The sequence below is a fragment of the Lynx canadensis genome, chromosome A1 (assembly GCF_007474595.2).
Source record: "Lynx canadensis isolate LIC74 chromosome A1, mLynCan4.pri.v2, whole genome shotgun sequence".
Classification (NCBI taxonomy): Eukaryota; Metazoa; Chordata; class Mammalia; order Carnivora; family Felidae; genus Lynx; species Lynx canadensis.
The window spans coordinates 171,534,345-171,551,610 of record NC_044303.2 but is presented as its reverse complement, the minus strand read 5'-3'; the positions used below and the strand labels follow the sequence as shown (position 1 = coordinate 171,551,610).

The following is a 17,266-nucleotide window of genomic DNA, read 5'->3' as shown; positions in this document are numbered from 1 at the left end:
CAGTTACATCTCTTACCTACTTTTGTGACCCTAGACAAAGACCCACATACTAACTGAGTCCCTGTGGACATTCTCCTAGGCCCTTTTCTTATATGATCTCATTTCCACCTTCATTCCTTTGTAAATACACTCTTATGTGCATATAAAAATGTTTCAAAATTCATATAATTCTTTCCATGACCTTACCAACTTGGAACTATTAGCTCCAATTCATAAATGAGGGATGAGAGGAAGCTCAGAAAGATGTAGTGCCTTACCTAAGGTCGGACAACTTGTAATTGGTGGAGGCTGTGTGCAAACTCACGTCTGTCTTACCTCAGAGCTCATTTTGTGGCTACTCTACCACAGCGCCTCCATGGCAGTCCGTCAACGCCCCTGGCCTTCAGTCTGCGCATGTGGCAAATGAGGGGCTTTTGGTGTCGTAGGCCTAAGGTCTTCCTAACTGTGATAAGGTAAGAAGAACTGAACACAGGCTAACACAAATCAGGCAGCAACTCAAATGAAGAACACATACCTGGTTCTCCTTTTACTTCTTTTCTGTAAAATTTGCAAAGAAATGTGTGTTTGGGGTAAGAGGCAAAATTTGTAGAGGGTAGAGATGTGAGGTTGTTTGGGCTAAAACTCTGAGAGGGGGTGGTGGGAGGCACAGGTGGTTAAGGAAAATGAATGTGCAGAAGGAAGTAAAAATCTGATTGCAGTCCCCCTATAACGTGTGGGATACGTGTCCTAATAATTTTATGTAAATGGCACCTAATCTTTAGCAACAATTCACAATATTATTTCCCTCCCGTTTTTCAATGGTCTTTTTCCTCCTCCTCATCATTACCATCCTCATCCTCATGAAAAGACAAAGAATTTACTGAAATTCAGAATGTTCCCCCAAATTCCACATGTCAGCATTAATCTTTACATCTGAAGATACGAATGCACTGAATTGTTAAACTTGCTGAAGGTCAGAGAGACCCGGTGATCCTGCCAAGATTCAAACCCAAAGCCTTGCCTTGATCCGACAGCTCCCCTCACAACCTGACTCCACCATGTGTTGGCACTGTTCCCCTGCTGTTATCAGAACAGATGCAGGTTCTTCTGGTAAGTACACAGCTGTGGTACTCAAGGACTCTGTTAGTTCTGAAGTTTCATAAATTTATTAGCTCAAAGGTAAGACTTAGCTGGATGGGGGTGCCTGGGTGGCTCAGTCAGTTAAGCATCCAACTCTTGATGTCAGCTCAGGTCATGATCTCACGATCCATGAGTTCAAGCCCTGCATCAGGCTCTGCACTGACAATGTGCAGCCTGCTTGGGATTCTCTCTCTCTGCCCCTCCCCCACTTGTGCACGTGTGCTCTCTCTCTCTCTCTCTCTCAAAATAAAATAAATTAATTAAGAAAAAATTAGCTGAGGAGTGCCTGGGTGGCTCAATTGGTTGAGCATCCAGCTCTAGGTTTTGGCTCAGGTTCATGATCTCGCAGTTTTGTGGGTTTGAGCCCCACATCTGGCTCTGCCCAGACAGTGCGGAGCCTGCTTGGGACTCTCTCTTTCCTTTCTCTTCCCCTCCCCCACTCACGCTGTCTTTCAAAATAAATAAACTTAAAAAAATTAGCCGAACGAAGGAATATCACAGCTAATGCTCTTATCCACTTAATTTTCATTAGAGATGAAAAGAAAGTAAAGGAACTGTTATGGAGTTAGTTGACGGTAGTTAGTTAACATGCATTATATATCCTTAAGTCTCACAATAATCTAGACAGAGGTACTGTATCATCCCAGAAAAGAAAACTAAAGTAGAGAGATTAGATAACAAGCCCAAGGTCACACCTGTAGTTGTAAGAAAGGGGGAACTTTAAAAAGGGGGCACTTCAGGTGTGTCAGACTTTAAAAATCTATGGTCTATTTCCTGATCCATTGTTTCATTCAGTACACATTTACTGAGTCTGCACTACATGCCCACGTGGTACTAAGACCTGGGCACACATGCCTCGACCTCTCCCAGAACTTGCAGTCCAATTAAGGAAGACCTTTCCACAAGTAAATATAACTAACAACCATCATGAAAGCATGAGTTGGAGGCAAAGCAATAATAGTGGCGGAAGGAACAAAGCAGGTGTGGGAAGGAGGGACTGCTGAAGCGGGAGGTGAGGGGCGGCAAAGCTACCCCGAGGGAGTCAAATGGCAACTGCGGCTTGACATGAAGAGTTACCCATGCGAGAGGTGTGTGTGCACGTGTGTGTGTGCGTGTGTGTATGTGCACACGTGTGAGAGAGAGGCAGTATGGAGGAAGAGGCTGGAAGATAGGAGGAAGAACGTTACAAAGCAGAGGAAAGAGTAACGGCCCACACGCTGAGCTACCCTGACGAGGGGCTGTTAGTCTGGTACCCTGGTGTGAAGACAGACCAGAGGACAGTCTGTGAAATGGGTGGCATGGGCAGGGTGACAGGTTCCCGGCCAGGTGGTGCTGTGTAGATCTCATTACAGATTTTGGATTTTCTCCTAAGGGCCTCAAAGCAGGAGAGTGACAGGATTGATTTATTTACTAGGAGCCTCAGGATCCTGCTTGGAGAGCTTACCTGAAAAGGGCATGGAGGAGGTGGGAAGGCCACAGGGGGGTTGTGGCAGTGGTCATAGGAGAGGACAGGCCTGGTAGGGGCAGTGGTGGTGGAGTGGGGAGAAGCGGATGGATTCAAGAAGTGTTCAGGCGTGTGGGGCCTGGCTTGAGCCAGGAGTTGGGATGATGCCTCCACACATCACACACACTGTCTCTCTGCCTGACTGCACTGAAAAGTCATGGTCTATAGGGGGTTTGTTCCATGAAAGAACATGGATGGGAAGGAGAAAAAGTTTGGAGGGAAAAGAGCATTGGCTGGAAACCTGGATCATTTGTTCCGCTGGGGAGCTGTGTGACCTTGGACAGTCAGTTCACCTCTCTGGGCTTTAGCACCCTCATCTTTAAAAGGAGGGAAACATTCGATGACTCCTAAGATCCCTTGGAGAGCTAGCCTTCTGTGGTTTAAAAGTTAGCTTTTAGTTATTTCTGGGTGGTTCTTCTCTAGCCATTGATGGTTACTGCTTTCATCCCATGCTAGTATCCCCTTCATTTTAGAATAGGTGGGCCATCTCCGGTGACGATATACACACAAACTTTAATATGAGCTTAAGTGAGATCCCAAGTAAAACAAACAAAAAACCAAACAAAATGAATTATCAGTAGAGTGTAACTTGTTTATGATGCCAGTGATGCATGATGGGACTTGTGTTACTACTGGGATATTTTAATAAGTTTGAACCTCTCAAGATGCAATGCTTATTTGAAATATAATCAAATCTAGGTAATCTAGGCAAGCCAGGTTAAAATGGAATTATTCTGTGTAAATTATATTTGAATTCACCTAGAACAGCTGGCTTCACAGGCAAGGTTTTACCTTGACTAGATGGTAAAAACTCACTAATTAATACTGTAGTGACTTTTAGTTTGTGATAATTCAGCTGGTGATGAGTCAGGCATATCTGTTTTTCATTATCTACAAGGAAAATGCATTAGTGTGCCTTTTATATGTTTTATAAAAAATACAATTATAAAGAAATAAGATATTAAGAGGGGCAAATTTTAAAAAAATGACACTGCCCATTAACTAATTAAAAATGAAACAAATTAAAATTAAACAAAATTAAAATTTGTTTTGTTTTGATCACACTTACCAAGTCCTTGGCATTTAGAGATACTTCATCCCACCAGGGGGAGATAAAGTAGTATTCACAATTCAGAATTCTCCTGAACATGAACTGATCACCTCTTTCATCATAGAATGGTTCAAATCCACAAAGTCTAGAAGGACAAAAGACAGGGAATAAAATGTCTTTAAATGCCTAAATACATTTCATCAAATTTTTGTGGTAATTCAGAATTGTCCTTTTCACAGCTTCCCATTACGAACACCAGTCTACTCAGCACGAGTGTGGAACTGCCTCGTTATAATTCACTTTTGCTGTGTAAATACACATCATGCTCTCTGGAAGTAAGAATAGGTACAAAGCCGATTCAGAATTTCTACAAAGAGTTTATAATAACATCAATGACTCTGACACAAAACAATAACAATAATTGTTAACACTATTATAGGCACTATGCTAATGATTTTCTGAGGATTTCTTTTCAGCAGGAATTGAGAAGATGGAATGATTAGAAGTTCCAATTTATTACAAAGTGGAAGAATTAGGATTTTGAGAATAAACAGATTAAGAGGTAGACAGAAAAGATTTTTCAGTCATTTTTCCTCAGCTCTATTCGCTGAATTCCACCATAGAAATGAGTAAAGTACTAGATTTCCATCCCACACCAGTTTGGATGTCAGGATGAACAAAGACAGGAGCTAAGACTGTTGTCAGGAAATGACCCTTTAAAACCTGACAGAGTGAACACATGGGGCCAACAGAGATGAATGGGCTGGTGCTCCCTCAGCCCTGTGTGTGACCCTCACTTCTGTACCTCTGGAAGACCTACATTCACCTTCACTTTCCACTAGGGGGTCAGCATACAAGTGAACGGGAAAAGTGGGGGGAAAGAAATAGAAAATCATCTCCAACATCCTAAAGAGAGAAAGGAAAAGTGAGTTGCTGAAAAGGGACCACCAAAAGCCTCCACTGTAGGGGCAGCTGGGTGGCTCAGTCGGTTTAGCATCTGACTTCGGCTCAGGTCATGATCTCGTGGTTCACAAGTTTGAGCCCCGCATCTGGTTTTCTGCTGTCAGCTCAGAGCCTGGGGCCTGCTTTGGGTTCTGTGTCTCCCCTCTCTATGCCCCTCCCCTGCTCGCGCTCGGTCTTTCTCTCTCTCTCCCTCAAAAATAAAAATATTAAAGAAATTTTTAAAAAAAGCCTCCACTCTTTACAGATGGGTACAGGTTCTGAAATCACTAGGGATCAAGAGGAAGCTATAAAAACAAGTCCCTACCAGGATATGAGTTGCACTGGACACAAAATGGAGGGGAAAGGATGAACATGTTAAAAAACATTTTCTTAAATTCTTCTTTCAATCTGGTCAGGAGGGTGCAGAGCATGAAATGTTTGAGTGCTTTCTAATGCAGTGGGTTTCTAGGGAAAAGCATTTTGTCATGTCCTTTGCTCAGGGACTGTTCTATTGGGAGTCTTTGTCTCTTTTGAATATTCTGGAGCCAGCCAGGACAAGAAAGGCCTGGCAGTGCTGAGGCTCGGACCAGTGTGTCCTCTCCCACCGCAGCCAGCCATCTGCACTGAGAGTCCTGCTCCCCCATAAGGAGAGAAGGAAGCCTACGTCCACACAAGGGGGCAGCTCAGCCTTGCCTGGCCCTCCAGTGCCAGCCACAACACTAGAAAAATACAGCCTACTGTTAGTTAGTCATGGAGAAATTAGCCAACGTTCCAGGCTTGGTTTAGGAAACTCTTCTGTTTCCCCTTCTGGAAGTCTAGAAAGAAAAATTACAGTTCAGAAGGTACAGTACTCAAATGCCTTTCTTACTTCTCAAACATATCTGTAAATCTGTGCAGTGATGACAGAAGTAAAAAGTTTATGTCATGTCAGCCTAAAATGCCAAAAATGGAAGAACTGTGACACAGAACAACACACACACACACACACACACACACACACACACACTACAAAAAGCCTTAAGAAATGGAAATATTTGAGAATCCTGACAGCAAAAGTTGCAGAGGACATTAGGGTTAGGCCAACCATGTGAATGTCTGACACAGGGGAGCTCCAGGCTGCTGGGCAGAACTGTAGTGTGGGACAGCTGCAGGACAGAGTTCAAATCTCTGGCCTTATCTGAGTCTGATTCTGACCTGAGCATTGTAGGAGTTGCTTTTGTCTGAAGGCACAAAGGATTTAGGTGTAAAAGGTAGAGGGACCAGAGTTTCTGTGAGAAATAACAAAATGGCCTTCATTTCTAGTCTACTGTCATCCTTAGAAAATAGCAAGGTCACAGCACAAATTAGCTCAGTGGAACTTTTAATTATAGTAAAGGAGATGCACAGGTCCAATGGCACAGTCTTGGAGAACTTGTCCTGGTGGGAGGGCTGTGGTGGTGGTCACAGGCTACTACTGCATACTTTGAAGCAACACCTACTAATTAATGACTTTAAGTGAACCAGGGGAAGGGGCTTTGACAGACTCTTAAAATTATTTTCAGGGCTATGATGTTTCTCCAACAATCATATTCTTCCCTCTTCGTTTTCCCTGCTCAGTGACCACATTATGGGGTTTTACTCGTTCCAAATTTCAGGTTCTCAGGGTGAATGTGATGTAGTTTCCTACCTCCATCTCTCTGAGTTCCTGTACAACCTTAATGCTTACATCCCCCCGCCCCACCCATCACATTTCAGCATGAAATTGCAATTGGGTGGGCACACTGATACTTTAGGGGCAAATCTGATTCATTATTTGTGCAGTTCAGTTTTTTATTTCACGTCACTGTGATATGTCACCTGCCTAATTCAGGAGCCAACACTGTCTCCTGAGTATAAAAGTGACCTCAAATGTAAGCTGAAGGAGTTCCATGATGTGGCCTCGGGAATTCGTTTTAGTGAATTAAGCACTTAGTATGGCAAAAAAATTACCTAACAGTTTTGCACTTTCATAAGAAAAAACTATGTTTCTCTACCTCTCCAAATGCTTTTCAAGCCTTTACTATATTCTGGATACACAAAGAATTCAACACTGAAACTATCTTTTGACGTTACACAGTAGCAGACAGCTATTTAATGGGTTGCTTATTAAACTTTTTTGTTTTGGCTACTGACTACTGAATATATCCAGGTGAACATAGAGTTTACTAATTTGTTTGGGGGTACCCTAGTTACCCTCTTCCTAGTCCTTATTACCCAGATACTACACTTTCTAAGATCACTATTAAGTTCAAAAACAACAATAACAACAACAACACCCAAACCTCTTTCTGCTATGGACTGAAATGTGTCTCCCTAAAATTCATATGTTGAAGTCCTAATCCCCCAGTGCAATGGTATTTGGAGATAGAGTCTTTGGGAGGTAATTAGGGTTTGATGTGGTCATGAGGGTGGGCTAACTTCATGATGTGATTTGCGTCCTTAGAAGAAGAGATACCAAAGAGCTTACATTCTTTCTCTGCCATGTGAGGAAAGAGTTAGAGGACAGGTGTCTGCAAGTCAGGAAGAGAGCTCTCACCAGGACTGGACCTCCTGGCACTCTGATCTCAGACTTCCAGCCTCTGAAACTGTGAGAAATAAAATTCTGTTGTTTAAACCACCCAGTTTGCAGTATTTTGTCATGGCAGCCTGAGCCGATTAATATCCTTTCTTTCATACCTTCCAAAATCTCTACAGATTTGAATGGTATAGGTTCCAACAAGTAACTGTGCAGTGTCCTCTAAACGGCAACCAAATCTGCTTGTCTTAAGTTAAACTCCAGAACTCACTGACACCTTTCTTCTGTAGCCTCTCTTCAGCAGTCTTCCCAGACACTCCTCTGTCCTTGCTTACCTCCCTCATATTCCTCTGCAATTCCATCATGTCTTTGGCAAATTTCCTGAAACCCTTTGTTTATTCATAGCCAGGAGCTCAGGAATGGAGTTGGGGATACCAGAGAGTGAGAGATTAGCCCAAATTTTTTCCACCAGAGAAAAGGTTTCTCTGAGTTTAGGGTATTAAACTCAAGGTCCTTGAGGACCTAACACAAATAGAAAACAAAATTGATAGGCAAATTGCATTAAAAACATTGCTGACAAGAAATGTATCAGTCTGGAATTGTTTACGAAATTAAATAGCCACTTGCTTTTTAAAAAGCAATACTAATAACTAAATACTAAATAACTAATAACTAAATACTAATACTGTATTTTGATGAGATGCAAATAAGTAAAATAAAAGCATGTTTTTAATAGATGGACTTGAGTTTCACATTCATTACTATCATCAAATAATGAATTGTTCTCTAAATCTGCTACACACTGCACCGCAAAATGGGACCGAGAAAAGTCCTGGACAGTGGGGCGCCTGGTGGCTCAGTCAGTTAAGCGTCTGACTCTTGATTTCCGTTCACAGTTCATGAGATTGAGTCCAGTGTTGGGCTCTGTGCTGACAGTGTAGAGCCTGCTTGTGATTTTCCCTCTCTCCCTCTCTCTCTGCCCCTCTCCTGCTCATGCTCCCTCTCTCTCTCTCTCTCTCAAAATAAACAAATAAACATTACAAAAAAAAGAGAGAAAGAGAGAAGTCCTGGACAGAAGTGCTGGTTCTAAGGAAACTATAGAGTAAAAAGTAATGCTTATTTTCAGAAAATTCTATCACTGGCTACATTTAGTGTGTCATAGAAAATTACAAAAGTCAAAAAGTAGTCTTGCTTTTTATGAGGACTATCAGTACCTAGAAAATATTACAGCAAAGGCAAACAGAACACATAGAGGTTGCTTTTCTTCACTTACAAGATGTAGGTGATTATTCCGACAGACCACATGTCCACCTCAGGTCCATAGGCACAGCCTCTAAGGATTTCAGGTGCTGCAGAAAGAATGAATATTGTGTTAAATTGGAGTTTAAATTTAACATTTACATCTCAATAACAAGCAACAGGTAAGAAATTAATTAACACAAAGTTCAGAACAGTTTTGTAACCAATTTTGTCTCCCCAAACCAAAGTGTGAGACTACAAACCTTCATGTCTACTTTAATGGGAGAAATCAAAGTCTTTCTGTGTTTGGGGTGCATAAAAATAAAGGTATTAACTTTAATATTCTACATCAGAACATTCATTCGAATCAGACAGAACTGCATCTCTGCTATAAAAGATCCCTTACTTCAGAGGGAGCTTTGTAGGCAGAAAAGGAACACAAATTTAGCATAATAAGGGGAAAAATGCAAGTTATGCTACCTTGAGATCTAGACCTTCTTGGGAGAATGGGGCATCCATGCAAACCTGTATTTGACAGCATGCAGGGCAGGGACCAGCGCAGGGACCTGGGTGGACAGTGGGAAGGACTGGGAAGTCTCTATGCTGGAAGGTTGGAACAGGTGTTAGAAGGGGCCCGGCACATGTCTTAGTACTGACAACTACATGTAGGTTCCCAGAGAGCAGCTGTCCCCAGTTTGGGATTATGAACGGAGAAAGGGATCTTCTCCGTGCACAATGAGCCTGCTCCTATTAGCCCTGCCCACCATGGTGAAAATGGAAGGTCTTCTCAGCCATCAAACGGCCCTGTAGTATAGAATGAGGAGATCTTTTCTGTTTTTATTATCTTAGAGCTGTGAAAATGGAGAGTTAACTGTGTCCAACTGTTTGCACCAAGAATTGGAGGTGTTATTTGTTTGCCTAACAAAGGAAGAAAAGGAGAAGTGAGAGTTTTACAATCCATGCAGAAATAAGGCTCGGGCCTCTAGCCCCAGAGTGGCCTATAGCCTCAGTGTTCCCATTTTGAACAAAAGTGCTGTAGATGTCAGTGGGGTCTCTGAGGGAGGAGCTGACCAATGTTGAGAGCTCCTTGAGGGAGGCTTTGGGAATGGGGGCACCACCCTCCTCCTTCCAGCAGGGGACAGGAGAGCAAGGGAGCTGGATCCCCGGTCTGCAGGCTGAAAATGTCACACTCAGACTAGGTCATTAAAGTGAGCCCTGGAAGGCTGCTATCCTCCTGGAACTCTGAATTTGACTTAGAGGAAGGAACACAGTGGATTTTCCACTGATGTCTTCCCATACTACCCCTCCTCCCCCATCCTTTTGCAATCAGGATATTCTCTTCTCTGCACAAACTGTGTTACATAAAATACAAGAGATGAAGAGCCCATACGGTGAAACGAGAGTGTGCAATGTAACACTCCAAGCAGCAATTCAGCAAGATGCACCCTTTAAAGAATGGTGTCTGGGGCCAGGAAGTTTTTCTCATCTATAGGCATATTATTCCTAGAAAATTTTCCTCTTAGAATTTAATTAACATAATTAAGAAAAATGCACGCTCATTGCCAACACCATTCACTCCTTCAGGTTAGCTTTCGTTTTCCAGGGCAATCTGTACCCCACATATGGTTCCTTTGGGCCTCAACACTGAGCGCCCACTTGCAAATGCCTTGCTCATCAGGGTTCAGAGGAAACTCTGGTTAGGCTGCCTCTTCCAGGAGGGCCGCTGTGCTGTCTGTGTCACTGGGAGCTGTTCCAGTCAGGGAGCTGAATGCACACACATTTAGTACGATTAGCCCTTCCCCACTCAGGTCTTCCCATCAGTGGAGTGCTGTCAAGTCCCACACTGACATTTAGACATACAGAAATCTGTTGGGGAGAGTCCTTTACATTTTCTGGGACTCGTTTTTACCTCTAAAACCTAAGTGAATTGGATTAGCTAATTTCCAAGTACTCTTGAGTTTGAAGCTACTAGCCACTGTGATATTAGTAGAGGGGTTGTTACTGCCAATTTAAGCAAGAAGAGAGGACAGGCACTCTACTGAATTCCTGTTCCTCCGCCGGAGCGTCAACTGCGTATGCTGGGCCCGGGCGTAACCTATCCTATTGGCTCCAGGGCTCTCAAGCCTCCCCTCGGTGCTGTCCGGAGGTGAGCACCCTGTCACAGAGGTCAGGTGCTTTTTCTGGCCATTCTTGATAGCTCCCAGGTAAGGGCCCAAATTAAGCAAATACCATGGAACAAAACTCTTTCTGAATCCACTTTTTAGGGCATCTGGTTTTCTTACCTGACCTGGTAATATCTGACCTCCCCTCACAGCACAGGGTGCAACCTTACCCTCCAGAGGCAACTTAGTTCCTTGTAAGGCGGTAGGCTGCAATGTGGGCAATCCCCTGGTGTGAAACACTAAACTTTCCATGGTGAGGTTAACTGAGACAAAAGGAATATAGAATGTTTTTGCCCTCCATAATAAATTTCTCTTAAGAAGAATTTAAAATATTTACTAATCAGAATGCAAAACTTAGGTGAAACAAACCCTAAGCATCTAGATCCAATCAGATCCCATTCACAGAAACCTTTAAATATTTTCACAGTTGCTAGTTATCATAACCTTGACTTCAGGACCAGCAGAATATACTCTTGTAATCTGTCTGAACCCTTTCCAAGAGCCAGAAGCTTTCCAGAATACATTTCAAGCTCCAGCATACCAGCGCTACAGGTCTCCTAGGTATCAAATGTCCTTGCGGTGGATTCTACAATTTTGTGATTTTATTAAGGAGGGAAATACTTGACTACTTCCAACTTGGTTCAGGAAAAGACATCAGCTAGCCCACCTTTTAATGCTATAAGCACTTCCAGGTGTCCTACATATCTTTTCACCTCACTGCCCAAATAAACAAATAAGTCAAAAAAATACAGTAAGGGAGAAAATCATTTCAAGGTGTGATCCAGTTTTTAAAAATGTGTTTAAAATAATTTAGAATCCTCTTTTCTAAAAAAGTCAATAATCCTTTATTGATTTCTCTGGATGTCTTCTAAGTGGATCCACGTTTTGTGCCACTTCGTAAGCTTATCATTCGTGTTATTGCTCATTAACACTAAATGCTACAGAGCTCATACTCCAATCTCCAACGCAGAATAACTGTGGCAAATGGTCTTAGAATTGCCAAGATACCAGCCTTCACTTTTTTAACATGCAATTTTAACTGAATATCAAAATTATATTAAAAATTCAAACTTTATGATATTTATTTACCAACATACCACTTAGACCTCAGAGTGTTGCTTTTTCGATAAGATCATGGTACCATTAAAACTTCTAGAGACTGAGGGTCCATCTACAGACTGGGATGAATTTCAGTTTATTAAATAAACTCACTGTTACTAGTTCTCGAAATGGTCCCACATAAAAAGTATGAGGTATGCCCTATGACACTCTGACAGGGGCCACTGAGGCTAAGTTTCCCCTCTTTTTCTAAAGCCCTAGGAGAAAAGTAGAGGGATGATTTTGGTCATGGATTGCACCTTCATTTTGTCAATTCCTTCCTACCTATTGAGTTAAGACCACACATTGGCATTCTTTAGCAGAAGACTTTTTTCAAACTACTGTTAACTCTTCTGAGAAAGACAAATCCCAGGGAGACTAAGATGAGTGAAATCCACATGTTCATTCATTCACTCATTAAACAAACCATGAACTATTTATTAAGTACCTGCTGTATGATGGGCACTATGTTAGATGGTGTTGGGGGAGCAATGGGGAGTTCCAGAGAACACGTCTCTGCCACCATGGAGCTTACAGTTTGGTGGGGGAGGTAGGCATTGATCGAGAAAGTCACATGAAGAAATACAAAGTGGTAACTGTAAGTGCTTGGATGGAGGGTGTCTCCAATAGAGGGTTGACCTGGTGAGAAAGATCAAGGAAGGTGAGTAGAGAAAGCAAAGTTTAAAGTGAGATGTGAAAGACTGGAGAAGTTGACCAGGCAAAGGGGGAGAGGGCAGTGGTTGAGGAAAGAGAGTGAAGCGGGTTGGGTGGAGCAGCCACACATGCAGAGACTTTGTGGCAGGCAGGAGCGGGCAGGAGCGAGGGTGCCCAAGGAGCTGAGCAAGCCAGTGTGGCTGGAGCACAGCCCCGGGCACAGTGAAGTCCCTGTGAGATGAGCCCCTGTGAGGCAGAGGCCAGACTACAGATTCCAGTACATGAGGGCTTCTGTTTGTTTGTTTGTTTGTTCTTAAATTCTCTCCTATGCTTTTGTTTTAGTAATTCAAAACATAGAGGAACAAATCTATTTTCATCTTAAAGCCTGAATCTGACTTTGCAGAATTCCACCCCCTCTTACAGCTGAGGGAGAGCCACTGTGGAGCTTTTCACTGTACAGTCTTGTCTTGAATTGAGTTTTCTTTAGAGCACAAGTCTTCAGCATCTAGAAGTCTCTCTACACTTTGCCTCTGAGCAGTGAGCACTGTGGAAGGAGGAGAAAGAGGGATTTATCTACCAGAAGGAGAAGAGCAGTGTTTGGAAATTCTCTCCCCTTGTTGCTCTTAACATGGTGAGGAACCCAGAGGAGAATGCACTCCAGGCAGCTTCCTACAGGCAGCTGGGCAGACCCTACTCTGTGCCTTCCTCAGCACCTGTACCATGTGTGGTCCTTTGTCAGGGTGTCACAGATATTTGGTGAGAACGGGGCACAACATTTAAGCCCTGTCAAGTGCAATTTTTGCTTTGACAACAGAGAAGACAGGTCATGTCCCGGCGCCATTTGCTTAGTGTTGTAACAAAGGGGTGAATCAGACTGGGATACAGTTGACATGTTTCCAGAAGGAGTTGCCTCTGGCTAGGAGCAGCCTTACCAGTTTACTACAGTGACTCTCAGAATACTACTGATTCCATACATGCCATGGTGTGAGAGGTTGAGAAGGGCTGAGGAGGCATGTGGGGCCTCCGTCACTTTGGGTATCTATGACTTGTAGTGTAGAGCAAGAAAGAAGTTTGAAGGATATTTTAAAACTCAAGGGATACACTTCATGACCTAACTCATCTTTTCCATTTTCCTGGGCTCTTGATCTTTTACACTACAAACATCAGTCAATCCATCTCTCACTTAGTATTTTTTCATTAAAGCTGTTTAAATAAGTCTTCCTTGCCACACGAATTGCATGATACTTTTCTTTGTATAAATCTTATAAATGGGTGAAGAAAGATAGCCTGTTTATTTTCCCCATCTTACTTTTTATTTTTTAAATAATACCCTGAAGAGAAAATCAAGTATTTGAGAACACCTAAGTACTTTCAGAAGAGGAAAAAATAAACACAACCTATTTTTATTACCCTGGGAAAGTTTTATGTCTATGAAATTCACTTTTCTATGATCCCACAGAGCCCTCCCATCTTAGAGCAATCACTATTTGTTCTGAATCTTAATCAGACTGAGTCTCCTGCTCACTTCAAAGCTGTGATGGATGCAGGCCCAGGGACAGCAAAGAGGTATTCATTCTTGAAAAGCTGCCTCTACAAGGAGGTGGAGTATCAATAAATAAACTGAACTCGTCCTAATATTAACATCATGCAAGAGTCTCTTTTGGATATGGAGATACAGATATAAAGTGATGGACACGGACTTCGAACTCTGTTAAGTATGGCAAATATGATGTTTTTCTCTAATGGAGCTATAAATCTTACTGTAATTATCACTAATAATTCTCTCAAAATATTTTTATTTTGTGCATATCCTGTCTGTGACAACATTCTAAATGGAACACTTTGTGGGTGTTCAGGGCCCAAAGAATACATTTTAAGCAAGTCTCCTTCCCACTTGCCATCAGTCACCCTTCCTATGACCGCTTCTCCCCTGCATTCCGCCCTCACATGGGTAATAATAGAGCTGAGTCCTTAGCACAGTGAGTTCTCTGGCACAGCTGGTTCTGTTCCTTAGGTAGTCACTCACAGTTACAAAGAGGGAAGGACAGAGAATGATTTATGGTATGGGGACGCAGAAGTTAAGGATGACCAGCACATTAAAAGGCTGTTTCTAAGCCAAAGAGAACATGAAAAGTAGGAGGAAGGACAATCTCTTCAGACTCAATTTTATAAGCCATCTCAGGTCAGAATATATTTGGTTAACTTGGATTAAATGAAGTGCTTGCCATAATCCTCAACATAGTTTACACATATAAAATATATATAGACAGACCGTGAGGTAATATTATGAATGTCAAATACTATGTATCTGCTGGGTGATTCAGAAATGAGCAACACTCTGTCTCCTCTCCCCTTGCTCCCCTGAATCCTGAGACACGGGTCAGCAGTCAGCCTCTGGGACCATTTCCCGAGCCAGGGAGGCAGCCCCTCCTTCTGCTGATAGCTTTAGATGCTAGAACACTGTTGTGTATATTGTGCCCCATATCTGTGCCTTGCAGCACCCATTCGTAATTCCTAATTCTGTCCAGTGATGCTTCCTCCACTATCTGATGTTCTATGAATAATAAACATGGTTTCTTCTCTCTGGCCTCTACTGGTGATGTTGCCCCAGGATCAGTCTGCGTTGTTTCTTCTTCTTCCCTGGAGTCTCATGACTTTCCATAGCATCTATATGGTGACAGAGCCCCCATTTATATCAACAGACATGACCCTGCTCCTGAACCTCAAACATATATACCCTTCTGCCCACATGTCATCTCCACCTGGATATCTAACAGGCATCTCAAAATCAACGAGCTCCAACCCCGTTGCTCCTCAAGTCCTCCCCATCTCAGTAAATGTGAACTCTATCCTGCCAACTGGAGCTCTTTGGTCCCCCCCTACCTATTATTTCTCCCCTTATCATTGCACTTCGCTCAACTGTGTCCTTCTTCAACCTATAGACACCCAGCTGTGTTCCTGCCTCAGGGTTGGTGTGCTCTGTCCCCTCCACCTGGAATGTTCTTTCCATAGAATCTGCATGGCTTGCTCTCTCCCTGCCTCTTCCAAATCTTTGCTCTTCTGCTCCCTCATGAGTGAAGCCTTCCCTGGTCAGCCTGTCCCAACACTTTCTATCCTCTTTCCCAACTCTATAGGAATGATCACCTTTCTATATATTGACACAATCAATTTGCCTTCTCTCACTAAAATGTACCACCCTTAAAGAAGAGATCTTGTTTGTTTGTTTGATTGATTGTTATATGCCTAACACCTAGAATAGTGCCTGGTGCATAGTAGGAGCTCAGTAAATACTTTATTAAATGAAAAAAGAATTGAATAGGTACATAACTAAAGTTCCACAGAATACACTTTGTCTAGGTCAGTACCAGATCAATACAAATACCCCGAGAGGCTCATTTTCCTCTAGATTTAAAACCTCCAAGACAGCCTGCATTCCACCAGCAGAGTCCCTGTCATCTGAAAGGTCAAGACCAAGATAAGCTATGGCCTTTCCTCACCTCTCGTGTATCTATCCCAGCCCCACTTTTTCCTTTACCTGGCATGTGCTCATACGGATCAAGCATTGCAAGCGTGCCTGGGACAGTCATATGGTGGCTGCAGACACAGCCTATCTCAGGGAGAAAGAAGGGCCATGGTCAGCAATGGGAGATGGACCTAGGCACTCCTTACTCACCTGCTGAGCATTCTCTGCTTGCTTCTTCTCACATCCCCTGCTCTTGCCCATCGTCCACTAACCCCACAGGAGCCCCATGTACATACATCAGCCCATCAAGCATGTTATAGGCCATGCAACTGACATTTTACTATGTACTCTTCTGTTTTCTCTTAAGTTCACTGTAAAAAGAAAGTCACCATAGTGGGTATTTAATTAACTGTCAGGTGAGATTATCCCTTAGCCAGTTAGATTACCAACATAATCTGACACTCTTGTTATTTCACCTTAGCTATTTAGTCCTCTAGAAATGAACAAAATACATCTTTTATGAAACTATTCTGAAAGCTTATATTTTAGATGATTAGATTTCTTTCTACTACATTAAATTTTCCTACATTGGTCATATTAGTATGTGTTCATGTAGACAGAAATCTCTTCTGTCTGACTCTAGGCTATTGAGAAATTATCTTTAATTTTGGTATAGTGAACATAATAAATTATTTCTTTAAAATATAACAATGCAGAAACAACACAGGATTATCACTCCATTGGGACTCTGGCAAATGCCAAGAGAAAATCAATTCTGAAGAGCTTCTAGACCCTGCAAATTGAATTTGGATAGACGGGTAGAAATATGAACCATGAACATACATAGTTTAATTAACTAAGCTTATGAGTAAATTAGAAATCAGTATTATACAGAAATAGTCTTTTACCTAACCCTTTACCATATTGTTTTCTTTTCTACTCTCACAGCTTTACTTGTTTTTGTGATTGGCATTGATAGGCTGAACACCCGCAGACTTCCAGTCTTAAATAGTTAAACCAGTCAAGACATTTGGTAGTAATATTGCATACGTTGTGGCCCATTTATTGGGAGCCATGACCTAATGGATTTTTTTTTTTTTTTCTGAGACCTATTTCTTTTGGCAATAACAAGATGTGGAGAATCTCTTCACGGCTATTTCAGAACACTAGTCATTGATTTCATTTATCTGGATCACAGATTTTAATTTTCTGGCCTGGAGTTTATTTTCCACTGGGCACACTTCCCAGGAAATAATGAGTATTTGCTTAAACATACAGCATCTGTGATTTTTCTTTTGCAATTCACTTATAGGAGAACCCTCTGTTATTAATAGCCTGGGGCAAAGGTTCTATGAATGAGACTGAATGGATGGCTTTTCACTTTTGTATTTCCTGACAAATGACAGATGGTGTAATATAAACACCCACTCCCTCAAAAGATGTAACTGAAAAAGCCTTCCATTAAAGGTAGACACTAGACCCCGTGTACATGAGGAGAACT

The 17,266-nt window shown here is 42.3% G+C and overlaps 1 protein-coding gene across 1 annotated transcript in view; it reads right to left on the bottom strand.

The window, feature by feature from the left end:
* The window catches only part of CAMK4 (calcium/calmodulin dependent protein kinase IV), a 216,665-nt gene that overhangs the window by 3,322 nt on the left and 196,077 nt on the right, over positions 1–17,266 (bottom strand). Inside the window, exons 8-9 of the mRNA XM_030326235.1 lie at positions 8,423–8,498; positions 3,693–3,819 (exon numbers count right to left, since the gene is read on the bottom strand). Of these exons, the coding sequence (XP_030182095.1) occupies positions 3,693–3,819; positions 8,423–8,498 (203 nt within the window). The remainder of the gene's footprint in view (positions 1–3,692; positions 3,820–8,422; positions 8,499–17,266) is intronic.